The following is a 27,178-nucleotide window of genomic DNA, read 5'->3' on the forward strand; positions in this document are numbered from 1 at the left end:
CAGGACTCATCTGACACTGATGGGGAATTGTATCAAAAGTTCAGATCAGTGATTCATCTAATGTTACTATTGTGACTTTCAATTCTCATTCACCTCAAGAAAACCCTTTATCCTGCTCAAGGTCACAGTGTCCAGAGTCTATCCCAGGAACACTGGGCATACAGCAGGAATACACCCTGAATGGGACAATCTCAGGGCATGCACAGAAACGCATGCTCAGTCTCGTTCACTCGCGCACATTCACAAATTCACTAACTCAAACACACACACTTGCTCATGAGTTGCCAATCCACTTTACTCTCTTGTTTTTGGGAGGTCAGAGAAAACTAGAAGACCCAGGGGAACTCCTTTAAATGCGCCTGTTCTGCCTGACCACCAATGCACTTTTATTTAAATTATTTTACACTTATACAGATGTTTGCTTGTTCTCTGATGTAAGCTGGTCACATCTGGGGAGGTAACCTACCTATCTAACATGTCCGTTAGCCTGATGGGAGTTTCATATTGTACTTCATTTAGAATAAAGTGAAAGCTGAACTGTCATGTAACTGTCAAGTACTTCTTACTACTGCTTTTTTTTTGCCAAAGAAACACATTTAAAGAGTTCAAAAACTGCCTGATCATTGCTTAACTCTTCTCAGTATACATTCATATAAGATGTTACCTTTCATATGATTTAATTCAGAGCTGGCCAATGAGAATGCAGCACAGCAGCACTTGCTGGATTCTGATTGGTTGACAGCTCCTACACACTGTAACCCCATACGAGTGGAAAAGCCCTCGGTTTGATGTTTTATTGAGCAATGGGGTGTTGAGTGCTTCAGGCATTAATCCAATAAACACTAAGACAGTGCAGCTGTTTCCAGCGTCGGAGTTTCAATAAAAATTGGGATCTATTTTAAACAGTAATGTAATTTTTTAAATAGTTTTTTATTGCAAAATTGCACAATAACATGGTTAAGAATTTTATCCGCGAGCACAGTGAACAGGCGTTAGAAAGTAAACTATGCAAAGCATTATATATATATATATATATATATATATATATATATATATATATATATATATATATATATATATATATATATATAACAAGGTTAAATCATAAGCACCTAAGCAATTAACCTAATGCCCAGGGTTGTTGATTTTTCTTCCCCTCATGTCGTTTATAGTGCGCTCGTAACTTACTTGCCCAGTTCTTCATAGAGCTGATATTCGTCAGTGAACCTGGTACAGGTGGTCGTAGCCATGCTGAACGATTCGAGACGGCCAGGACAAATCTGAGCAGCAATCAAGTCTACTGTCTACTGCTTCCTCAGCTGTGCTTCACAAAATGAAAGTAAACGCCTAAATGATGAGATGACAATGGGGAAAAAAAGTCCAGTGTGTGAGCTCCAGGTCAGCTTTCTGGCGCGTGCAGGTGTGTTCTGGCTCCTGTTCTGCAGGTGGCTCGCGCTTAAGTGAAGTTGGGAGCGTCGACACTGCACCTCTGCTCCTGCGGCTGCTCGGACGTAAATGATCCGCTTTCGCCTCTTCCTGCTTCGGTAAAGAGAGCTTGAATATCCGCTTATACAACACTTCCCCCTCGCGACGAACACGGGAAGTACCCCGCAAACCCTAAGCTTCATTCACACGTAGCTTGTAAGTCGCCAGGCACTGTACTGTGGAGTCGCTAGTAGGCGTACTACTACTGGATGCTATAGTAAGGATGTATATCAGTGGGTTGCACAGCTTGCGAGGGAGAGCGTTTGTATATAAAATTTATTAGTATATATATATATATATATATATATATATATATATATATATATATATATATATATATATATCACTTGCGCTCTACTGTATTCATTCCCACTGGTAGTCGCACTATATTTGCATAAAGTTTTGTTGCATCGCTGGACACGCCCACATCTAGTGCGGTCTCGCCTACACCATTGTATGCGTGAATGTAGCTTTGTAAAGGCATCATTCTCAGTCACTTAATCACTTTCAATAATCTGGACCGAGTCACAGATCCTTGTTCTTATATTTATAAATTAGGTGATGTAATCCATATAGTGGTCATAAAATTATGGTACAGAGAGTGGCACTGCAGACTGTGTTTGATCCTGGGCTCAGGTGACTGTCTGGAGTTTCTGTTCATGTCCTTTACATGTTTCCCTGGGTTTCCTCCAGGTTCTTATCTTCCTCCCAAAACCCCCCCAGAAGGTGTACTGGCTAGAAGTGAATGTGTGTATGTATTGTACACTACATTGCCGAAGGTTTTGGGACATCTTCCTTTACATGCACATGAATGTAATATGGAGTTGGCCCGCCCTTTGCAGCTGTAACAGCTTCAACTCTTCTGGGAAGGCTTTCCACAAGGTTTAGGAGTGTGTGTATTTGTGAGGTCAGGCACTGATTTTGGACGAGAAGGCCTGGCTCACAGTCTCCACTCTAATTCATCCCAAAGGTGTTCTATCGGGTTGAGGTCAGGACTCTGTGCAGGTCAGTCAAGTTCCTCCACACCAAACTTGCTCATCCATATCTTTATGGACTTGCTTTGTGCACGCCATGTTGGAACAGGAAGGGGGCATGCCTAAACTCTTCCCACAATGTTGGAAGCATGAAATTGTCCAAAATGTCTTGGTATGCATTAAGAGTTCCTTTCACTGGAACTAAGGGGCCAAGCCCAACCCATGAAAAACACCACCTGAATTCAATGATTTGGAGGGTTGTCTCAAAACTTTTGGCAATATAGTGTATGTATGATGTGCTGCGATGAAGTCCGATATGGGGCGTGGCCACCTTACGCCCACTGTTCCTGAGATAGATTTCAGCTACACCACAACCCTGACTCAATGTACCATCATACCAAGACAGATCAGATCAGTTCAGAATGTGTTGCAGTACTCTCAGTCCAGAGCTTATATACCCCATCTAGTGGCCAAGAAAAGTAGTTGTTGGACCTTTGGTAAGATCCCCAAAAATCTCAGACCACTAGCACAAACTATTGTTAGTTTATCTTAAGAACAGAATTAAGAACACTTAAATACACTTTAAGGCCCCAAAGTGTTGGAAGTGTAAAGTATGCTGTACACTAAGATAAAAACTAGGAGGTCCACACCTGTTCCTGCATGACGGTGCCCTTTTCCCAACATTACTGTCTGCCACCAAATAATTAACAGTAATTACAGAATTTCTATATGACAGAAAACAAAAGGGTGGTCTGACGTTTGCACAGAACTGTACACTTATTCCTGCTTAGTAGCAACAGTGAACTTGATGACTGGACACATCTCTTCATCAGTATACACAGACAAGCATCCAGGTAAGCCAATTCAACTTTAACTCTGTCAAATCCCAATTTATATTACCCCACTTCATTAGAGTTTACGCACTACTAAAATGGATAGGGTGTTATAGTTGTAACTTATTTTTACACCCAGTAATCAGGTCAGTGAGGGTCTCAGGAGGGACAGATGTTTTTTAAATCTGGTTTGCTCATTTTATAGGAAAAGAGACCGTAGAAATAAAAAAGGGTTGGGAAAGTAATAGGACTTGAGTCATTTAGAGCACATTCTTAGACTTATTTATCTGTTTGACTGGTCACTTGAATTACATGCATTGAATTAAATGTATTTAAGCTTAAAAACAAGTGTGTTAGAGTAGACCTACTACAAAAAGGCAAAATATTCATATATGCATTTAAACAGAATATTAGATTTGTTTACATTTACATTTATGGCATTTGGCAGATTCAAAAATGTCAAAAGTTTCCAAAAGTGCTTTAAAAACATCTACACTGTTTCACTAGGTCACAGACTTAGGATACCATCAACCCAAAACTCTGTTGGGAGGAATTATCTTTTCTTTTTATTTCTTTTTTTTAAATATAAATACATAAAATAAACAGGGAAAACAGGGTGTTTCAGGAAGAGGTAGGTCTTCATCCATCGATTGAAGACTGTCAGTGACTCAGCTGTTTGGACATCTAGGGGAAGTCCATTCCACCACTTCAGTGCCAGAACAGAAAAGAATCTTGATGTATACCTATTTTGTAGAGAGAGATGGTGGGACCAGTCGAGCAGATTAAGTATGAGATTAAATCTGTATGGAGTGCTTTCATTAAATTTATTTTACTCTTAAAGGGGTCCTTGGTGGCAAAATGTTTCAGAACGGCTGATTTGGATCATATCAGTACAAATAACTTTTTGAAAAGAATAAGCCTTTAGCTAAAATTGCCACCTTTCTTGAAATATTGCTTAAAAACTAGTGGTAATAATTTTAACAATTGTAAAAACTAATAACAGCATTTGGCGGATCAGTAGTACATGGTTGTGTTCCTTCCTCTTGCTTCACCCATGTTTAAAAAGCCTCCAATCCTACTCTCTGTTGTCTTTTCTACAGATGGTTCAGCTGAAGGAAACTCAGACAGCCAAGAACAACTGTAGATATCAGGCTGGAGATCTTATCATACAAGACCTTATCTTCAGTCTGGGCATTCTCCTCTGATCTCTACTTTTCATACTGCTCAGTGCCCTAATCTGCCTAATTTTACTGGTGCTAGTCTTCAACACGATCAGCTAAAAGGCTTACATGTAAAAAGCATATAAAAGGATATCTTATGTATATCTCACTGTAAAATTTGACGTAAGCAAATCCTTATAGAACCTAAGAAAATATGTACATTCTGGTTATTAACTATCCATCATAAACCTTTTTTTTTATTATCACCATAAGCAGTCTGTCCCACCTCACATACATAAGCTGATAAGAGACCATAATAATAAAAAATCCCTGAAATTCTATCTTCAGTAAGAATGTCGTCATCCCACAAGACACCCTGTGTTTCCTGTAAGGGGATTATAAGTAACAATCGTTCCACTTGATTATGTGCTTTAAACACCACAGAAATCAGCAGCTGGGCAGATCCCCCCTATAGAATTGAATCATTTTTATGAAAACTTTCCCACAGAAAAGGGGTTAAAACTGAGTGGGATTTATTAAGCCTGAAAACATAAAGCCCATCCAGTTTATCTAAGCAGTATATATAAATTATTTGTACATTTTATTTTAATATGATTGTTTAAAGGATTGTTTAAATGATTGTTTTGTGTTACTATGCACCTGGATTCTCTTAATGTCTGGATTACACAAAAAAAATTGGAGACATAGATTTGGATGAAGACAAGATGTTTTTTGAAAGGCCCATTTATGAGGGAATTAAAAAAAAAAAGAAAAGAAATGAATACATAAAAAGACAGCATGTTTGTGGTGGGAATGGTCGGCTGCACCACCCATGCTGGTAATATATTTGAAATGCTGCCAGTCCCACACCCCTCTCTCTTTTTCTTGAGTATCTCTTCTCTTCTCTTACTTTCTCTGCCTCACATTTAAGCCAATGAATGCTTTAATGCTATGCTTTTATATGAAATAATAAATGAAATAAACGGTTAAGGTAGATGACACCATTACATCAATATTACCTAGCTAGCCTACCTGCCTATGTAGTTTGTCTATGTAATTAGCATTACCTAGATAGCTAATACTAAAGTCTTTGCTAGAACTATTTTTATATTAATATCTAAAATAATTTGGCCTTTTGAAAAATACCTAGAATATTAATCTAGATTAAAATGAAACCCCTTTGCAAAAACTTCTTTGCATGTGTTTTACTGTAAGGGTTGACCGAATATAGATGATGGTGTAATCTAGTATTAGCTAGCTAGCTAGAAACCAGCTAGACTTGTAGATTGTAGCTGGAGAACACTATCTACATTACTTGTATGTGTGTCTATGCAGTAAAATAGTGTTAGTTGACAATAAAACAAATGTTTGTATCGTGATGACAAATGTCTCTCTCTTCTAATAAATTTTAAGTGGAATAGAGGAAGCCTGATGTAAGGTAATCTAAGACTTTGTAAAAGTCTGAGATTTATGTACGCATTTAATAAAATTGATTAAAACCAGTTTTAATCCACAGAACAACATGGGAGAGATTGAGCAAAGGAGAGACTGATACAGCATGAGAAACTAGAGTGGGAAGGAGTGAATCAAGGCCACCTGCCAAGAAGAGTTCCAGTTACGCATGGGGGAAATTGCTCATTGCAGGATATTCCCATGTCTGTGCTTTTGGAACTGAAACAAGGGTGATCCAGCAAAATATATCCCTCATAAAATCCTGCTTTGCTCTCTCGCTCTCTTCTGTCACAAACATACAAAGACATTCATACATACCCAAAACTGTCTCCCATGTCTTCTCATGGGAGCCCATAAACTTCAGAATTAAACGTTTTTATCCTGACATAAGCATGCCCGTGGGAGCTGTAAGCATAATAACACAGCGTAATTCTATTAACCTCTCTCACACCACCTGTACATGCGTGTGTGGCATTCTCACCAAGCCAAGTAACACACTTTTCAAAAGCTTTAATCTCCTTTTCATCATCTTCATTCGCAACATTTCCTTTCCAAAAGGTCCAGTGATGACAGAGGAAATTATTCATTTCATTTCATTTCATTTCATTGTCTGTACCGCTTATCCGATCTGTACTTTGGTCACGGGGAGCCTGTGCCTATCTCAGGAGTCATCGGGCATCAAGGCAGGATACACCCTGGATGGAGTGCCAACCCATCGCAGGCCACACACACACACTCAGAGGAAATTATAAAATAGGCAATTACCCTGAAGAAAAAGGCTTGTACTTATACATACAGTATATCGAAAAATAGTTGAAATATCAGGTTTTGACCAATAGTTGTCTTTCCTCAAATAGTATTCTTTGACCTCTCTATTTAATAAAAGCTAAAGTATTCTACCAAAATGATAGTGAAATGTTTCATTAGGCATTAGGCTAGGCTACCTTGTAACCCTGCCTTGACGGTATGCCTGCAAAAAATCTCTCAGGTAAGGAGACAGTTCAGCAACACAATCTGCTTGCCTGAAAATATCTCAAACGTTGCTAGCTAAGTGTGCTTTTCTCATGTAATAAATGTCAATGTAAATCCACAGTGTGCCACAGTGCAATAGTGTATGTGCCACAATTTAGTGTGAAGTCCAATACCATTTGTTAAAATGGCGTATCATCAAAACAAAGAAGGATGCATTCTCAGAAACCACTGATATGTTCAGATAAAACTCTGAAAATGTCCACCAGTGAAGGGTTTTCCCAGGCCACCAACACACAATTATGTTATGCAATTTAGAATGTGAAAAGATGAAAGACAGAAGAAAGCTCAGTGGCTCAGTTCCCTATGTGGTCAGCAGTGTGTCAGTCTGCAAGTCTTTTTGTGCATTAAGTGGCTGGAGCTTTAGTACATACCAATGCTGCTTCACATGAGGTTTGTGTTTCAGGAACAGCTGTGGTGAATTACAGTGAAATCTCCAGAATAGAGACTGGAAGTATGACGTAGGCATGTATGATGGAGGTTGTATTAAGCTTGTTAGACTAGATTGTAGATAAGTCTGCACTTTTTTTTATAGGTAGGTCAGGCAGCAAGTGAGTAGTCAGTTCTTCAGTGTCTTGCAGGTTTTTTATTCCAAGCAAGCAGAAACAACTACTGAGTGTTTAATCTGTTGATCTTGGTTTGCTATAGAATCAGGTGTAGATCTTCTTGATTGGAATAAAAACCTGCAACCACACAGATTGGGCAACGTTGCATTCTCCATGGATTTGTCCAGTACATCCCACAGATGCTCAACTGGACAAATCCATGGAGACTGCAGCATTGTCCAATCTGTGTTGGTACATATTTTCAAGTCTATATATACATTTTCTTTTAAATATTTGCTTGTCTTATATAATAAATCCTAACAATAAGTCAATGCCAAATCCCTTGTAAATAGTATTGCCAGTCTCTGCTTTGATATCTGCTGGAGTGCAGGCATTCCTTTCTGGTGCATTTTTCCACCATATGTATAGTCTTAAGCTGCAGTATGTATTGTTATAATATAATGTTTGCACCAACCTTCCATTTCTTGTAGTGATCAATCAAAGGGAAATGTCTTTTATTAGGCGAGGCATTTGAGGTAATTTAACTGTTGCAAAAAAAACACTACGATTTACTAGACTCATGTATAGGAATATCTTGTAACAGAGGCAATGGTGTTTGCAGCAAAAGAGCCTGTAAAATGGCCTTATGTTTCATAGTCATTATAAAAGAGTACAGAGCAAGAAAACCTAAAGGTCTGAACTCCTTGTATTACACTTGGCAGCATGCATTGTGGGTCAAATGCAGCTGCTGGTTTTCCTCAACTGTAATTCCATCATGATGTTAAATAGAGGGGGAATTTTATATTACACCACTAGGATATTTCTCATGTCTTGGATACCAGTGATTATGAAGCTCTTGACAGAGGTGTTGATTGATTACTGTTGTCATTTCTGAAGCCAACTATCTACTGAAGCTAACTAAGTATATATATTTTTGTCAGCAAACCTCAATTTGTCTACGTTTTTCTTTAGTACTACAGCAAAAATGTAAATAAATCATTAACTGGCTTAAAAATAAATTATAACTTAGAGTGACTGTATCACATATAATTTAGCTTTTAGTGCGATTCCCCCCCCCCACTAATAAGTGTAAATCTTTTAGCATCACGTTTATACTCTGACTTTATCTTCTAGTGCTGAACTAATGATCATTCCACATTTATTGTGGTATTTGTTTTAAACAAACACAAGAAACAGATTGATGGATCTTTCTTTGTACCAACTGTGCATAGACATTTTGTCCTGATTAATTTTAAAAAGACTAAAACAAACTCAAGTCATTTAGTTAGTTTTCTAACCCCATTAAACCGTGAAATTGCTACAGATATTTAACTACTACATTAAAAAAAAACTTTTTCCCATCCTATCAACCATTTAGTATTAAAAGTATGTACAATTATAAGGTACCAAAAACTAAGCCTCCACTTTATCAGAACCATCTACTCAGTAGGACATTCATATAGTTATCTTAATCAGATGGATCAGATCAAAAGCTTCAGTTAATGTTCACTTTAAAAAAAAATTTAGAATGGGGGAAAGCATGTGATCTCTGTGACTTGGATCATCAGAAATTCCTGGGAATTTCACACACAACAGTCTGTACAATTTACACAGAACTCCTCCTTTGTGCAGACTGTCTGCAAGCAGAAACATCATTGTTGATGAGTGAGATCAGAGGAGAAGGACCAGACTGTTTCAAGCTGACAGGACATCTAGAGTAACCTAAAAAAAAAAACGCTCTTTACAAGCGTGGTGAGTCGAACAGGATCTCAGAATGCACATCGCTCAACATTACACCTTGATGTGGATTAGCTATACAGCAGAAGACCACATTAGCTTCCACCCTTGTCAGCCAAGAACAAGAATGTGAAGCAAGAATCTTAGGCTTTTCTCATTTTCAACTATCCAGTTTGCCCAAGATAGGTTTAGATTCCTGTTCCTGGCTGAGTTAGCAGTGGAACTCAATGTGTTCTTCTGCCTTTGTAATCCATCCACCTCAATGATGATGTTTTGTGCAATCTGGGATGCTTTTCTGCTCATGGTTGTAAAGAGTGATTTGAATTTCTAGATCCTTCCTATCAGCTCAAACCAATCTGGCCATTTTCTCACATTACCAAGGTATTTCTACCCATAGCCCATATGTTACTAATTCAATGTTTTTAGTTTTTTGCACCTTTTTCATTTTTTTTGTTTCTGAAATACTCAAACCAGCTCATCTGGCACCAACATCCATGCCAACAATTAAAGATCACACATTTTCTTCAGTGTTACGTTTGATGTAAACACCGTGGTTATCTGAGTTACTACTGTATATCCTTCTGGGCATCTCAAACAAATCTTGCCATGTCTCTCTGAACTCTCATACAAAACAAGACGTTTCCACCCACAGACTTTTTGTTTACTCATAGTTGCTTTTCACACCATTCTGTGTCAACTCTAGAGTTTGTTGAAATTCCCAGGAGATCAGCAATTTCTGATATACTAAAAAACCAGTCCATATGGGACCAACAACTATGTCATGTCTTCATGCTGATGTTTGATGTGAAGATTAACTGAAGCTCTTGACCTGTATCTGTATGATTTTATGCACTGCACTTCTGCCACATGATCGGCTGTTTGGATAATTATAAGTATATAAATGTGCAGGATGTATGCATTACATATTGATAATTGTACATAATAGACATAAAGCTCTATTAGACTGCTATAGGCTTTTAATAATTTAAAGGCCTATAGCAGTCTAATACTATATTATTTAATAATGTTGATATTATGCAAAACAACAGATATTTGATGCATAACTTTTGATGCATAAACTTTTCCCTAACTTTATACTTTATAAAAATACACATATTAGGATAGTGGGCTAAATACTGAGTAAAAAAAAATCTAATTAATATTTAAATTCACATTTTATTTGTCACATACACAATCATACACAGTATGACATGGATTGAAATGTTTTTAATGACTATCCGTGTATAAAACTAATCGAGATGAAGTCCAGAATACAAAAAAAATAAATAAATAAAATATATTCGCATTCAATCTGCTGAATAAAACTAGGAGACACTATGAGATAAAATAATAGACAAGTAATTTTTTTCTATTTTTTTTACATGGAGAAAAATAAGAAAAATATATGTCATGTGAGTACAATGACTGATATTAAGATTTGAGTAAAATGAGTATGAAGTACTATTGAATACAGTGTGTGCAGTATGTGTACTGTTATAGTGTGATCTGCAAAATGAGCTGTGCAACAAAAAAAATGTCCAAAGTAGATTATACATGCCATTAAATATAAAGAATGTTTCCATTTTATAAAAAAGCACACAGGCCTCTTGCTATACAATATGTCTCACTTTGAACAGATGGGGATTAAGTAATGCTGTTGAACAGCTACCAAAAGCACTTACGCTAGTTACTCTCAGTTTACAGTCTGCCATGATTTACCCCATAGGAGGTGGCCAGGCTTTGATTCGCTGTGAGGCAAAAGCACTTCGTGAATTTTCCCGTGGAAAAGTCTTCCCTGCTTTTTGGCTGTAAGCTTGTATTTGGATGCAATGCTGGATGTATTCTTTCAGTGTTAATGCTGTGGCTTTATTCTTGTGTTTCATCAAAGAAAAGGCCTTGCCATATACATGCTGGGTTTGTCTTTATTTTTTATTTGGGGAAAGAGGGTGAGAAGGTGATGTAGGGAAATCTTATAGAAGTAATGAAGAGTTCTTGAACCAGTTCTCATAAGAAGTTTATTACTTCTACAAAGCCATTTGGTTTATTTTTCATTACTTTAATGCATCTGAGCATCAACCGTGATGTATTGTTCTACAGCAACCCCATAAAAAAGGTTTCTGGTTAGATTTTGTAAAACATTGGCATGGATTTCCTCAGTAATCAGGATCACAATAATTCTGCAGGTTGAGCGAGCTTGTTAGCAGATATAGCTCTACAACAGAAACATTACGTCATTTCACATATATTCTGCAACCAACACCCACATTTGTCATTAATATTTTCCCTCTGAAACTAATCTGGCTTTTCTTATGGATGATGAATGTGCTAGACCTTCCTGAGGTTCATGAGGGCGAACTGTCCTCCAAAAAGCTTTATAGAGCTTTTGCACCTGAATGGGAGGTCCTGTGGAATAGCTCACCATGAGTAATGCCTGCCTGCAGACTTTATGTGTAAATTTAAGAGGTGGGTGAAATGCAGGATACTCCAAAGTGGTCTGAGGTGGAACAGGATGAAAAATTCACTGCAATAATAATTGTGCAGAACAATATTGGAATATGAGGCTCTCCCACCATATTTAAAATTTTATTATTGCCACACACATTAAAGCCCTTTTCTTCACATATCCCAGCTTTAGATGTTGGGATCAGAGTATTGGGACAGTTGTGATGCAGTGCCCCTGGAGCAGGGAGGCTTGATGGCTTTGCTCAAGGGCCCAGCAGTGCCAACTGGGGTTTGAACCCCAACCTTCTGATGAACAACCCAGAGACTTGAACACTTGAGCCACCACTGTCCCTTAAGTATCATTACAAAACCTGACTTCTTTTTCCACACTGAACCTCTTCTACTACACAGCCTGTAACACATTACAAAGCAGCTGAAAGTGGCGGACAGGGATTACAGGATTTTCTGTATACATGAGCAGAGGTGCCAACGACTACAAATTAGCTGTAGGGTTTTTGTATAATTTTGTGTATAGGACAGTTTGTATAAGTGGGCCATCTTAAAACTATACTTTTCTGATTTTTCAAATAAAGCAGTGGTCCAGAGCAAACATGAGTAAGATATGTTAGGCTAATAACCCAGTTCACTAAAGGATGATAAAGTTTGCTCTGACAGAGGTTACTTTATCTAGACAAACTCTGAATTCTGCTAGCACTTTTTGCGCTCTACAAGAACCTACAGGGGTCTAGAAATAGTGAGAACCAACTTCCCTTAGTAAACTCAGTGACAGCTGAAGTTGCTGAAGAAATTTATATGCTTATTATGACATAATGGTGACCTTGAATGAATTACATGATTGCTGTAACCGTGCAATGTCATGAATCAGGTTGTAGGATGTATGCAGATGTTTGTAAAATGGTAATCAGGTGTCTTCTTAAGCTTAAGTACAGACTCTTATTTAAAACTACATCACTTTTAACAATTTTTGGGTGTGTTTCCTGTGTAATGGAATCCATTAATCTGAAAGAAAACACATGTTGATGGAATACACACAGCCGAAAACCTACAAATAATGCTTTTGATAGGAATCTTCTTCTATCTTCATGGTTAATAATTATAATAGTTGTGAGGCTGCACTCAAATTACCACAAGGCAGTCTCCGTTCTGTTCCAAATGTGACAGAACTAATATAATTGTTCATTCTGTAGAATAGTTTGATTTCTTATGCAAGTAGACTTAAGACTATTACTATCAACTGATAAATGTTTATTATACTCTGTACGATTAGATGTATGCATGGTGTGGGATGTGGTCTTTCCACATCACATTATATAAGCACACAAGGGTCCAACAGATGGTACATGTCTAAACAGGATGAAGCAAGCTAGAGGAAGATATTCAGAGTTCACATTTTTTTATTTTATTGCTTTACATTCAACTTTAACTAGGACTGGACCAAACAACACAAAAACAAACAAAAGACAAACACAGTACTAGAAAATTCTAAGGGTGTGAATCATCAACTGTATTGAACCATAAGGTTTATCCGTGAAAAATAAAAAGACTACACAAAAGACTACATAAAACAATATGAAGTCCAAGGAAGATTGAGCATGCAATAAAATGTTAAAAATAAATATCTCTCTCTTTCTTAAAGCTCTAACAAACAATTCTAAGTTGGAAAAACAGCAGTGTTTAAGTGGGATTCTTCATAAGAACCAGATACATAACAGCTGATTCCTGTTACTTACATCTAAAATATCTAAGTAGAGGTAAATTTATCTTAATATACAACTCTGTCAGTGAAACATCCTGTAAACAGATCAAGTCTGTCTGTCAGTCCCTGAGTACTGGAGTCTTAAGGTAAAAGTCACTTCAAATGAAGAACTAAGAAGTCGTCAGTTTTCCGTTTCAGCTTTCCTTTATGCTTTCCTTTTTTCTCTTTTTTGATTCTCTGTAAATTATTGGAAAGAATGCTATTATTTTCATTCCCCTGTTCATCAACATCTGAGAACCAAGGTCCCCAGACCCCTCCGTTGTACTGAGGATTGGACCGATAGTCCTTGGGTGGGTAGCGGCAAGGCACAGCAGTCTTGTTGTACTGCAAAAGTCTGAGCAGCATCTTTTTCACTATGTGTGGGTAACGTCTCGACAGGTCCACACGCTCAAAGGGGTCAGCTGTGATGTTAAAAAGCCATAACGTCTTTCCTCGATCCCAGCGCACACGCTCGCTGTGCCAGCGATTGGTCAACATCTGCTTGGAAAAGGTTTGTGGTGGAATCCAGTCGCTGTAACCTGGAACACCCGTCAGGAGTTTCCAGTCCCCAACACGGAGAGCTGCCTGGATCGCTGTGTTCCAGATTCCATATCCTGCCTTCCAGGAGCCATTCTTAGCTTTGGTGAAAATGGGATCAATGTTGTGGAGAATGTCATGACGTGGAGACGGGAGACCTTCGCTGATCGACTCCCAAACATCATAGCCATCCAGGTTCTGATTCTCATCGAGCGTACCTTCACCGAGCGTTACCAGGGTTGGGTACCAGTCAGTAATGTGTATTAGGGCCTTACAAGTACCTCTCCTTACAAGTAAAGGGCTATGCACAAACCCCACTGCCCGTATACCGCCCTCCCAGTAGGTTCCTTTGCTACCTCTTAGAGGCCAATTACTGCCACCTGCCAGAGGTTGACCCCCATTGTCCGAAGAGTACACCAAGACCATATTGTCATAGTAGCCGTAGCGCTTGAGTGCAAGAGTTAAGTTGCGCATAGCCTCGTCCAAGCAGCTGACCATGGCTGCGTACTTGCGTCGTTGTAGGTTTGGGATGGATTTATAGCGTTCTAGATAGCGAGCGGGAACCTGCAGAGGTGAGTGTACTGCCTGGTATGCTAGGTACAGGAAGATAGGTTGTCTGGGGTTGTGTGATGCTAGAATACGTATTGCCTTTTGAGTATACATGTGAGTGGAATAGATGCCTTGGTCTTGTTCCCAAGCAGCTTCCTCGCCTTCGTGTAGGTCAAAGCCGCACATTCCAGGGCTGTCACATTTGTAGTGGCTGTAGTAGTCACCACTCCCTAGAAGGGAGCCGAAAAACGTGTCAAAGCCACGCTGTGTAGGCATGCAGCTACGCTTGTAGAAACCAAGATGCCACTTGCCAACCATGTGTGTAGCATATCCTGCATTCTTGAGCTTTTGGGGGAGGGTGACGTTTTCTAGGGGGAGGCAGTTGGGTTGGGTGGCACGGATTATGGAGTGTTGGAGCCCAGTGTGGATTTGATACCTATGGTAGAAAGAAAGATACAAAAATTAGAATTCACATTTAGATACAATAGTTTAAATCAGACTTGCTTTAGGTTAGGTTACTCTTTACAAAAAAATAATCATCTGCAACAGTCATATTTAGGCATCTATACATCATGGGAAGAATATGAAAGCCACAGACAGCACGCATATGAGATCACTACAACAACTGGAATTTCATGGTATTTTGTTTGATTAAGCTCTTTCTTTTCAAGTTCATGTACACGTGTCTTGTTTTGTCTGGAAGAAGTTGCTGTGTTTATGCACTGCATGGTTACATTCACACCTCAGCTACTAAGAAGACAAAACACTAAGATGAATTCCACAGACAAAACCTACACACGACAAGAAGTGGTAAATCCATTCTAGATCAAACTGACAGACTGAAGAAAGACAAGAAGATGTATAAAAACTCAATGCTGCATAAGCTACTGTGCCAAGGTGCCTCTGAAATCGCATACCTGTGCACTATTCTGCACTATTGTGTAGTATAAATAATGTGAGTAGGGCGCTTATGGACACTTCATGCACTCAAAGCTCGTAGCTTTGCTTACGTTGTGGGAGAGGCGTGGGGCTACCACGCTAATCTACCAAATTAATCTTATCTAACATTACCTAAATTAAGAGATCTACTAAGAATTTCATCAAGGCAAATACAACATATAGTAGCAAACACGAAGCCAATAGCTATAAACATCCTTTAACTCTCCCATAAAGTCCCTAATTTTCTACAGCATGGTGGTTGGGTATTAATCTAATGTAATTATTATGTAGCTGGCAGTCTCAAAAATACTTCAACCACTTTTACTGCTTTCCTCTGGAAAACACAGCAAAAAAACGGTACTGGTGCCTCTTGTCTGCCTTTCTGAGTGCCCAGACAACCAGGCTCCCCTCATTATTTTCTCAGTCACTCTCCTTTGCCTTCATCTCTGTCATCTATCCATCTCTCCATCACCCCCTCCTCCTGTCTTTCACTGCCCAACAAACAGGCATCCTCTCATCAGGTGGGGAGTGGAATAAGAGTCTAGTTGTGGCAACATGCAGTTTGAAGAACAACTTGTAAATATTCGCATCCTTTCACAATGTTCTAGTGTCTTTGCTGGAGCTAAAACACAAACAGTAATTTTCACACTCACAAAGCATGCATACTGTAGTATGATCTGCTGAGTGACTGCTAGGGTTGCTGAAAAGGGGAGAGGTGCTTGTCACAGATATGAAACACTGCAGCGTTTAGACTGAATTAAGTTCGGTATGTTATTGTCCAGACAATCTTCAGTCAGGGTCATGGTGGACCTGGAGTTTATCCTGAAATCCCAGAAACACTGGAGGCCAGAAGTATATTTGTGTTGGGATGAGAGAAACAGGGAGAGAGAGAATATAATCCGCCTCCTCGTACTGAGACGCACTAACCCATGTTCATCTGACCCTACTTAAATACTACAGCCTCGGTAATTTATTGGTGACCAACCCAAACCTGAGGAAAACCTTGACTAAATACAGGCTGAGTAAGCACAGGCTAGTCATAGAGGAGGGCTAGACAGACTGTGCCCCCACTGTGACCTCAGAGCAGTAGGAATAGTGATGCTTACCCAATGCAGAAAATATGAAGAAATTAAGCAACATATGTGACTGCCTGACATATCCTAGGGGAACAACCAACATTATTATTATTATTATTATTATTATTATTATTATTATTATTATTATTATGATGAATAATAACAACAACAATAATTAATAATAATAATAATTATTATTATTATTTTAAATTTATTTATTTATTTCCTTTATTTTGACAGCACTTCAGCTTTGGCAACATTGTAGACTTTACAGTCATGCTAATAAAGCTCATTAAATTGAAATGAATAAAAAACGCAATGATAGGGCTAGAGAAATACTTTGTCAAACTTCAACAAATGGAATGCTTTTTAACATCCAGTTGACTTTACCAGCTCTGCAGTATATACACAGCAAACTGCTTCCAACTCATGTCGTTAAAGCAACTTCTCTTTGATTCTGTTTGTTCCTCATATCTATGCCTCTGTGTGTGTTAGCTTAATAGCGGGTAGATAACGTTCACCTCAGTTTAACCCCTTGAAGTCATAAAGGAATTTCTTTTAGAGCCTATTATTCAGTAACTACTATGAATTGTTCAGTAACTACAGTGAAACTAAGAAGACAGGGTATGTAGTGGACACTCATCTGGGCAGCAGTTTTAATTTTTAAAAAGCTTAGAATCTATGACCGATTCAATTTTAATTATTTTGGAAAAAGTACCTGCATTTACTTTTCATTTAATAATGTATTTTTAGAGCCATGCAAACTATGAATATGTCAAGATGCAAGTAAGAGGTTGCTGTCTTTTACTCTGCAAATATCTCTGTCTCTCTCTCTCTCTCTCTCTCTCTCTCTCTCTCACACACACACACACACAGCTGTGCTGGCTACCATCCCAGTGTTCCGTTAATTTATAGATTCCCTATGCCATGAGCTTTGGAGAGAATAGTACATGTTGGGGAGTACATGGCTTAGCCGTGAATCTAAATACTACTGTAAAAATATATGCACACACACACACACACATTATATATATGACATACTGAGAGATACCATTAAAAAATGTTTATCTTTAGCTGTAGTCACATATCTGTGTAGGGTAATTTACAAAGGTTTCTTCCACTCTTAGCTACAAAAACACATCCTTGCCATGGGTGTGTTTAAACTTGGGCTGCTATATTAGATGTTCTGCCAACACACTTGGCTGGTTTTCTACTTGGCTCGAAACTGCCCATACAGTAAGCCCATACAAAACTAGCGCAAACTAAAACAGCATGAGTCAGGACAATGATAACACAAGATATGCAGGCTGTCTCCATGATATTTAGCTTGTACAGGCTGTGAAACACTTTGCAGTAAAAGGAGTTTAAATGGCATAGTCATAAAAGTGGAATTGTTAATGCTACACTGGTTAATTAGTATTGTCAATGATACACTATTACGTACTGTAATATTTCATTATGTACTCGGCATCAGCTTTTCCCTTTACACTGTTGCTGTACATGAATTTTGTAAAAAAATCTACATACATAAATAGTCTGCAGTGCGAGGCGTTAACATGTTTTGTAAAGCTATTTGCTACAACACTAGAAATTCAGCTAAGGTTCACATGAATATGCCCTACAGCTGAAAACGCATGTCAAGCCATGAGGCAGTAAAATTGTCCGTAATCATCAGGAACAGGATTGCGTTAAGGCATACATCTGGAGAGAGGATACAAAAATGTATACAGATTTGGAGATCTCAGAAGAACACAGTAGTATGCCATATTCTCAAGAGTGTTTACATCATCAGTCCCTGCCCTTCCTGCAATTATGAAAAGGCATTTATAAAAATGGGAAGGGTCTGAAGCATGCGTGAAACTGAGAGATGCAGTGTGTGACAAATGTAGAGTGGTAATACCAACATTACTAACACACACCAACTTACACTATATTGCCAAAGGTTTTGGGACACCTACCTTTACATGCACAGAAATGTAATATGGAGTTGGCCCGCCCTTTGCAGCTACAACAGCTTTAATTCTTCTGGGAGTGTGATTATGGGAATTTTTGACCATTCCTCTAGAAGAGCATTTGTGAGGTCAGGCACTGATGATGGATGAGAAGGCCTGGCTCACAGTCTCTGCTCTAATTCATCCCAAAGGTGTTTTATCAGGTTGAGGTCAGGACTCTGTGCAGGCCAGTCAAGTTCCTCCACACCAAACTCACTCATCCATGTCTTTATAGACCTTGCTTTGTGCACTGGTGTGCAGTCATGTTGGAACAGAAAGGGGTCATCCCCAAACTGTTCCCACAAAGCTGGGAGCATGAAATTGAACAAAATGTCTTGGTATGCTAAAGCATTAAGAGTTTCTTTCACTGGAAGGGGGGGCCAAGCCCAACCCATGAAAAACAACTCCTGAATTCAATGATTTGGAGGGATGTCCCAAAACTTTTGGCAATCTAGTGTATTTCATTCATGCTCTGAAAGATGTTCTGTTTTTGAGAAGAAGTAAAGATTAATACAAAGTGGTGTAAAAGTGCTGAAAATGTACAGCGTTGTTCTCTAAGGATGTCTTCCACTAGCAAGAACTGGCAAGGCTGTCAGAATTTAGGGAAAGAGGAAACCATCCTCAGTGTAACCAAGGTCTCAGAGTGGGGCAACAGTTTACTGTCTAATAAAAGATTAACACACTTATCCACACAGCCAGGATAGTTTTGGCACAATTCTGCAAATGTCCTTGAGTAGCCTAGTGTGGACATCTCTGAAAAGACTAATAGTAATGTGTCACTCTTTTTCCAAACTGACCAAGCTGGAGAGTCTCTGGGAGAGGATTCCTAAATCCAGGTGTGCCAACTTAAACCCTAGAAAATTTTAGACTGTTCATTCATTCATTCATTTTTATCCTTTCATCCTGTTCAGGGTTGGGGTGGATCGAGAGCTTTCATAAACACTAGTCATAAAGCAGGAATACACCCTAAATGGGACGCCAGTCCTCTATAGGGCACAATGCAGATACACATTTACACAAAGGGACTATTTATCTTAGTCAATCTATATACAAGCATGTTTTATAAAGAGTGAGGACATCTGCAGTGCCTGTAAATGCATTTTTTAAAATACACTTACAGAAACGGTTAATTCTTTTCCGTTAATCTGAAATAAACTGAATTATAGCAACATGGGCTTGGAAGAAAACTACATTCCTGTCTACTTAGGTTTTTGGTTGTCCTGCACAGAAACAATGTGTGGCATGTAAACCTGACTTACTTAAAAAATGTTTCTTCTAGAAACATGAAGTAGACTTCTTTAATTGCATTTGTGTTTCAGTTCATTTAACCCTCTTTGAAGCATTTTTTGGCAAACTTTTGGCATTCCTGCATATAAAGTGCTGTCATAGCTTCTTTACTTTTATAGCTTTTTCCAAAAGTCTCAGATCATATGATTGCTCACTACGTGGACATGTGAAAAGAAAGGTAGACAGAGAGAGAGAGAGAGAGAGAGAGAGAGTTTTATTGATTCCTGAGGAAACCGTTTTGTCACAGCTGCAGACAATTTCAGACATAACAAATGACATTACAGACACCAAATGCTAACAAGACACTCGGGAATAATTCAATAAGTAAGGTATCCGTGCCATGAAGAATCAAGTGTCGAGTGAAACAAAGTGGCCAAGTAATGAAGAAGACAGTGAGTTCATAAATTTAATAAAAGACAGAACAGTGAAGATAAATGTAGACAGTTTGAGGGAGGCAGCTATTGTCCAAAATATAAAACGTTTCCTCTTCATCTTTGGTAATTAATGACGATCCTCTTGAAGTGATTATTTATTAAATCTGAGAAAGGTTATATAAAATATATTTTAATGCTATAAAGAAGCTCGCAAAAGTGAACAGATCAGCAGACATATGAGCTCCGCAGTGTTATGATCCGTTAGCTCTAATTTATAAAGTTATAAATCTGCAACAGCAACCTGGTCACAGGTAGGGTGACTGACCAATTTAGCTATAGCAATATATATTCATCAATTTAAGTTTTGTCTTTATTTGTTTGTAAAAGGACTGAATATGTGTCATTAAACAGAAAAGTTACGGAGCTAAGGTATAATTGAGTAAATTTTATAGTTAATGGGTTTTTTTATGGAGTTATAACTGTGGTCAGGGACACCACAGCACCACAGGCAAGTGGAAACACATCCAAGCTCCTTTTCAACTGCTAAAAGTTGCTGTCAAAATCCTGTCATGCTCTCCAATCAAGGCGTCCCGCCGGCGTGTTGACGTAACCGCTGGAGCATACTTCCAACCTATCACACACCCAGTAAAACCAAAAGTTTCCCCTTGTATGCAATCAAAATAATCCACAAGACATATGTCTTTTGACCACCACAGCCACTGACTCTACAAACCCTTACCCAATCTGTGCTGGAAGCTCTGCCAGCCCTATGTTCTTCCTCTTAACAGTGTTCCTCCTACATCTGGTCTAAATAAACATATTAAACTCCACTCCAGAGTTAATCACACACAGACCCTGAAACAACAAAAGTTGCTCGCTCAATCTTTCCCTCACACTAAGCCATTCAGTCACACCTTCTTCAAGTTCCTGAGTCTTCCTTACAGATAATCTAATCTGTCGGGATCCTCCTTTTTAATCCTCTCCATTTTTCCACGACATGAACAATGTACTATGTTGTTCTACAAAGCTGAAACTAAGACGTGCAAGCATTTTGCTCTTTTGAAAGTATTACTGAACTAAACTTTTTAAGTGCCAGTGTTACAAAACTGTGAAATCTGCAAACACATTGCATAATGTTATCATAAAATTAATACCATATTAGTGTCTCAAATTGCATACATATGTACTATTCTATGCCACTTTAAATAGTGAGTAGTGTGTTCACAGTGATAATTTCAACCAGAACTTCAAATACCAGGATGATACACATATTTAACTGAAAAAACATAGCGCGACATCTTCGACACTTCATGCACTAAACAAGCTTTGCTTACACAGTAGAAAAGGGGCGGGGCTACCAGGCGATGAAGCTGGAGGAAAAAACATTTCAAGATGGCCAACAAAACTTTGGTCTTACAATTCTCTTTTAATAGCTAGTACTATTTGTCTTGAAATATATGGATTTCTTTTTTGGATTAAAGTTGCATGTGCAATTGAAAAAAAATACACTATATTGCCAAAAGTTTGGGACACCCCTGGGTTGGGTTGGGCTTGGCCCCCCTTCCAGTGAAATAAACTCTTAATGCTTCAGCATACCAAGACATTTTGGGCAATTTCATGCTCCCAGCTTTGTGGGAACAGTTTGGGGATGACCCCTTCCTGTTCAACATGACTGCACACCAGTGCACAAAGCAAGGTCCATAAAGACATGGATGAGTGAGTTTGGTGTGGAGGAACTTGACTGGTCCTGACCTCAACCCAATAGAACACCTTTGGGTTGAATTAGAGTGGAGACTGTGAGCCAGGCCTTCCCAAACTGTTTCCACAAGCCAGGCCCAACCCCTGAAAAACAACACCTGAATTTCAATGATTTAAAGGGGTGTCCCAAAACTTTTGGCAATACAGTATATAATACACTGTATGCCCAAAAGTATTTGGACACCTGACTACATTTCATTTACATTTCTGGCATTTGGCAGACACTCTATCCAGAGCGACATACAAGAGTGCTTTGAAGTCTCTATTAATACCTATTACACCTATCACACCTATAGGTGCTGGTTAAACATCCCATTCAAAAACCATATGGATTTATCTCCTCCTTTGCTGCAATAACTCCTCTAGGACTTACCACTGTGGCTGAGGGGATTTGTGCCCACACAAGCACTGATGTTGAGTGAGGAGGTGTCAGATGCAGTCAGTGTTCCAGTACATCCTGAAGGTATTCAGACGGGTTGAGCTCAGGGCTCTGTGCATGACACTTGAGTTCTTCCACACCAACACAGACAAATTATGTCTTCACAGAGCTTACTTTAGTGTACAGGGGTATTGTCATGCTGGAACAGGTTTGGACCTCTTAGTTTCAATGAAGAGAAATATTAATACTACAGCATACAAAGACATTCTTGGAATTTTTTGCGTATAACTTTGTGGCAACATTTTGGGGAATGTTCACATATAGGTGTTATGCCCGGTGGGCCATGAACAGTGTTTCTAGCCACTTAAACGTACTTAATGCAATCCATATATGAATTTGCAGTAACTCCTCACCAATCAGAATTTTGCTGAACTTTATGATTATGGCTGATCAGTTGTCGTTCACATCAGTAAATTGACATCAAACCTGAAGTTGTTGTAAGATACACTATATTGCCAAACGTTTTGGGACACCCCTCCAAATCACTGAATTCAAGTGTTGTTTTCAGGTGGGTTTTTTTTTTAGATGAATTAGAGCGGAGACAGTGAGACAGACCTTCTTGTCCAACATCAGTGTCTGACCTCACAAATGTGCTTCTGGTGGAATGGTCAAAAAGTCCCATGCACATACTCCTAAACCTTGTGGAAAGCCTTCCCAGAAGAGGCAAAGGACAGGCTAACTCCATATTAAATTCATGTTAATGTAAAGGCAGATGTCCCAGTTATGGAATGGCTTGCAGTCTCTGCACTAATTCATCCCAAAGGTGTTCTATCGGGTTGAGGTCAGGACTCAGGAGGTGCAGGTCAGTCAAGTTCCTCCACACCAAACTTGCTCATCCATATCTTTATGGACTTGCTTTGTGCACTCCATGTTGGAACAGGACGTGGCCATACCCAAACTCTTCCCACAAAGTTGGGAGCATGAAATTGTCTAAAATGTCTTGGTATGCTGAAGCATTAAGAGTTCCTTTCACTGGAACTAAGGGGCCAAGCCCAACCCCTGAATTCAATGATTTAGAGGGGTGTCCCAAAACCTTTGGCAATATAGTGTATGAACATCAAACAAGTGGATTTTCCTTAAAATCAACATGAACAAAAAACTTAAACAGGATCTCTGGGATGTGAAGAGGAAATTCTTCAATATACATATAATATATATATTCAATATATAATCATGACAGAAATGTAAACTCTTGTCAACATACACATTAATCACCAAGAGACTGATAAGAAAGAAATTCAGTTTATCTGGAAAGGTTTGAATTGACTCTTTTAATCCATGCTGATTTGACACACACTGCCTTGAACGGGGTAAAAGGTATTTCAGCATTTTTTCAACAGCAGCCATGTTGTTATTATTTAGGTTAAGTCGAATTATTTAGGTTTAGTAGAAGATAAAAATGTTAATCCTCTGCCAATGACTTCTCTCAATAAAAGGATCAAACCTCCACTCTGACAAGCTGTCATCTCTCTTTTCTCAGAGAAACATCACATGCTGACTCTTGATTTAAGCCTTAAAGTGAAAATCCACAGCGAAATTCAGAGTTGGCATTCGTTTGGATTTCAATTTTGACATGTAACTGTTAATGGTTTCTTACATCACCCACAATGTTGTTTAACTACCTGTCATAATTTATCCTCCTTAGTCATTGTGCATTGATTTATTATACATCTAAATAAAACGAAGGCTCTGCCTGTTGGTTAATGATGGGAAAATCTCTTTAAACACTCCTGAGCAGAAAGCAAACATGTCCAAAACAATAGCACCCCTCATTCCAAATATCTTGTACCCTGCAGCCTCTTTACTTTCTTTTATCTAAGACGAGACTTTATTAACACCGTGAGAGCTTTCAACATGGCCAGTAGACCCTGCTATTTATTCTGTAGTCCTTAAGGATTGTGAAAGTGGAGCCTCTTTTTCATTACCTTCAAAGCAGTAGCCTGGCAAGATTCCTGTCCTGTGGAGGGCTTTAAAGAATTCTCTCCTTCACCATTCTACTCTCCATTAAAGATTAGGTTTTTTTGTACCAATGTACCAAAACGTTGTTAAACTCTCAAATATGATGGATCAGAAAGTGTTGATTCATTTTCTAGTACAGCATTACTATATCATAAATGGATTAGAATGGGTTTAACAAAAAAGAATAACATGGAAATCCACATTTTAACTTCCAGTGAGAAAGGGGTAGAAAAGGGGGCTGGTGAGGGAACTGTTCACATCTGTTAGAATACAAGTGATAACAAGAGCCAGCGTGTCTTATGGACACTTCATAGCATTAACTGTAATGTAGAGTTCAGGTGACTGTGTGGAGTCCCTGTGCATGTCCCCACCTCACTGTCCGTGTAGATTTCCTTCAGATTCTTCAATTTTTCCTCCCACAAGCCTGGAGGTGGACCAGCAAAGATAGATTGCTTCTAATTGTGTATGCATGTGCGTGCGTATTTGTAAGTGTGTGTGCACATGGTGCCCTGTAATGGACAGGGTGCGGTCTGGCTTCATGCTGAGTGTTCTCTAAATATATCTCTGAATCTACTGTATCCCTGGAAGAAGTATTGTTAATCCCTTGTTCTGATGCTGATAAAGTCATGGTTCATTATTAAGTTAAACATTATAAGAGTTGGCAAATTTCTGTGGTATGAGAGGAATAAAACACTTCAGCTCATGCTGTCATAGGAAAATGTTGGACTTCAGGCCACATCACACCACCCCCTGGTGGATTCTTTTCATACAACAGCACAGCTTGTCATGGTTTTCCCCCCTACTTAATGAATGGATTTGACCTGAAGGCACACAAGCTTGGAAATGTGCATCACAGTATGAGTTAATAGTTGGGGTGATTTCCATTATTATGTAGTATTTTACAAGAAATTTCTATCACAATCTCTGTGCAATCTCCAGAGTGCTCAAGGGTTGTGCACTGGCTTCAGCATGATTCACATTGTGGCATACAGTATTGCGTAACAGGGATTTACTGAATGCAGGCTTTCAGATGTAATCTGAAATGAGTTCATTATGACAGAATACACACACTGTGATGATTTCAGTCATTTAGTACTTTGTTGCAGATGGGAGAACTTTACTGTACAACACGCACGCTTATAATACTAATATAGTGTAGATTTTAGTTCAGAAATGTTGTCTGCTGTAAAATGTACATGATTTAGGGGGGATTTCAGTACTAGAGCATAGAAGTGAGGACTTTACTGTAAAATGTTCACACTGTAGTGTGGATTTGAGCACTATAGTGCAAACAAGTGGTCTATCCATGTACATGTCCTTATCAAACCCCCAACCCCTGAGGTGTGAGGCAAATGCACTAACCACTAAGCATCCCCCAACCAAGTGCTTTATTTTCACATTTGAGGACAATATTGACATGGTATACACAAATTTGTGGATTTTACTGCACCAGCATGTTGCCATTAAGTACTTCTCTTAACTTCACTCTCCTATCTGCTGTGCTTTATTTTTTGGTGTACAGGTGCAAAGGGCAGTGCACGCGCATATACACAGGTACTGTCTTTATGCATCTTGCTATTAATTAACATGCAATTAACTCATTAAGTACAGCAGATCATGCTGTATAAGCTGACATGACTGTGAGTGGCTGTAACTTTGCTCACCTGCCGGTCATGAGCTGACTCCGGGATGGACTGCACAGCGGCTGCACGTAGTAATTCTCCAGCTTCACTCCGTTAGCCGCGAGCCAGTCCAGCGTCGGCGTCTTGATTTCGGACCCGTGATATCCCACGTCCCTGAAGCCCTGGTCGTCCACCATGACGAAAATGATGTGCGGCTGTGAGCCGGGCTTGTCCACTTCATTTGAGCTGGCGCGAAAGTCCTTCGTCCATCTACCATATCCGGAGGCGGCCGCGCTGCAGAGGCAGAAACCGGCCAAAACCCCGAGCACCAACATGGCCGCCTCTTCAGCGCGTCTCGCCGCTCACACCATTCGCCTTCACTGCGAAAGCCCAAGTGGCTCATGAAGGTCTACATACTGTTGCCTCATTCACAGCACGGTGTCTGTCTGCACGACATGGTCGGAGTGCATGCGGGTGTGCGTGTGTGTGTGTGTGCGTGCGTGCGCGCGCGTATTACAGCAAGAGGCGGCGCGCGCCAGCGGGTGGAGCAGAAGCGCTTGGCAATTAGGTTTAGTTTTTATCTCCTCTAGCGTCTTTAAAACTGCGAGTTTATTTTAGCGAAAACATGCTGAACACATCGAAATGTATGCATTTAAAGTTCTTGTTGCATATAATAATAACACTAATGTCGTACCTCCCTGTTTCACAATGCTCGTGGTGCGTCCATGTTTGTCCATGAAGTTTCTTTTTTTCTATATCTGCTTTGTTTCTCTCTGAAGAAAAGAAAAGAAAAGAAAAGGCCACATAATCGCATTAAGCTTCTCAGCTGCTCTAATCCTAGCGTGACTTACAACCCTACAATCAAATATCTAGACACATCAAGTCTGCGCAAATTAACAGACCTGGCAAATGTGTGCTTTAAGGTGGGGTTGTGTGGCAGCTGGAGCAGTTCATAGCCTCAGCTGTCACCCAATTCCACCTTAAAGCACATACACTATAGTGCTAAAAGTTTTGGGACACCTCTCCAAATCATTGAATTCAGGTGTTATTTTTAGGGGCTAGGCTTGGGCCCTTAGTTCCAGTGAGAGGAACGTTTAAGCAGAAGTTTAAACAGAACATTAATGCTTCAGCACTAAGACATTTTAGACAATTTCATGCTCCCAAATTTGTGGGATCAGTTTGGGGATGACCCCTTCTTGTTCCAACATGACTGCACACCAGTGGACAAAGCATG

The 27,178-nt window shown here is 39.2% G+C and overlaps 2 protein-coding genes across 11 annotated transcripts in view; both read right to left on the minus strand.

The window, feature by feature from the left end:
- Nucleotides 1-1,530, minus strand: part of camk2d1 (calcium/calmodulin-dependent protein kinase (CaM kinase) II delta 1) — an 80,600-nt gene extending 79,070 nt beyond the window's left edge. For 5 of the 10 annotated variants that reach the window (XM_058394522.1, XM_058394521.1, XM_058394519.1 and 2 more), the window contains exon 1: nt 1,189-1,528. In XM_058394522.1, coding sequence (XP_058250505.1) covers nt 1,189-1,250 — 62 coding nt within the window. In that variant the 5' untranslated portion in view covers nt 1,251-1,528. Of the gene's footprint in view, nt 1-1,188 lie in introns of all 10 variants that reach the window. The other 5 variants (XM_058394517.1, XM_058394524.1, XM_058394525.1 and 2 more) reach the window with 2 other exon arrangements.
- Nucleotides 1,531-13,050: 11,520 nt separating this feature from the next.
- On the minus strand, nt 13,051-26,589 carry arsj (arylsulfatase family, member J). Its single transcript, XM_058396040.1, has 2 exons — nt 25,987-26,589; nt 13,051-14,935 (listed from the first exon to the last, which is right to left on the minus strand). Exons 1-2 carry the CDS (start codon nt 26,277-26,279, stop codon nt 13,528-13,530), a joined length of 1,701 nt encoding a protein of 566 aa, XP_058252023.1. The 5' UTR covers nt 26,280-26,589; the 3' UTR covers nt 13,051-13,527.
- Nucleotides 26,590-27,178: the final 589 nt, after the last annotated feature.

This window comes from Hemibagrus wyckioides, linkage group LG07 (genome assembly GCF_019097595.1).
Source record: "Hemibagrus wyckioides isolate EC202008001 linkage group LG07, SWU_Hwy_1.0, whole genome shotgun sequence".
Lineage (NCBI taxonomy): Eukaryota > Metazoa > Chordata > Actinopteri > Siluriformes > Bagridae > Hemibagrus > Hemibagrus wyckioides.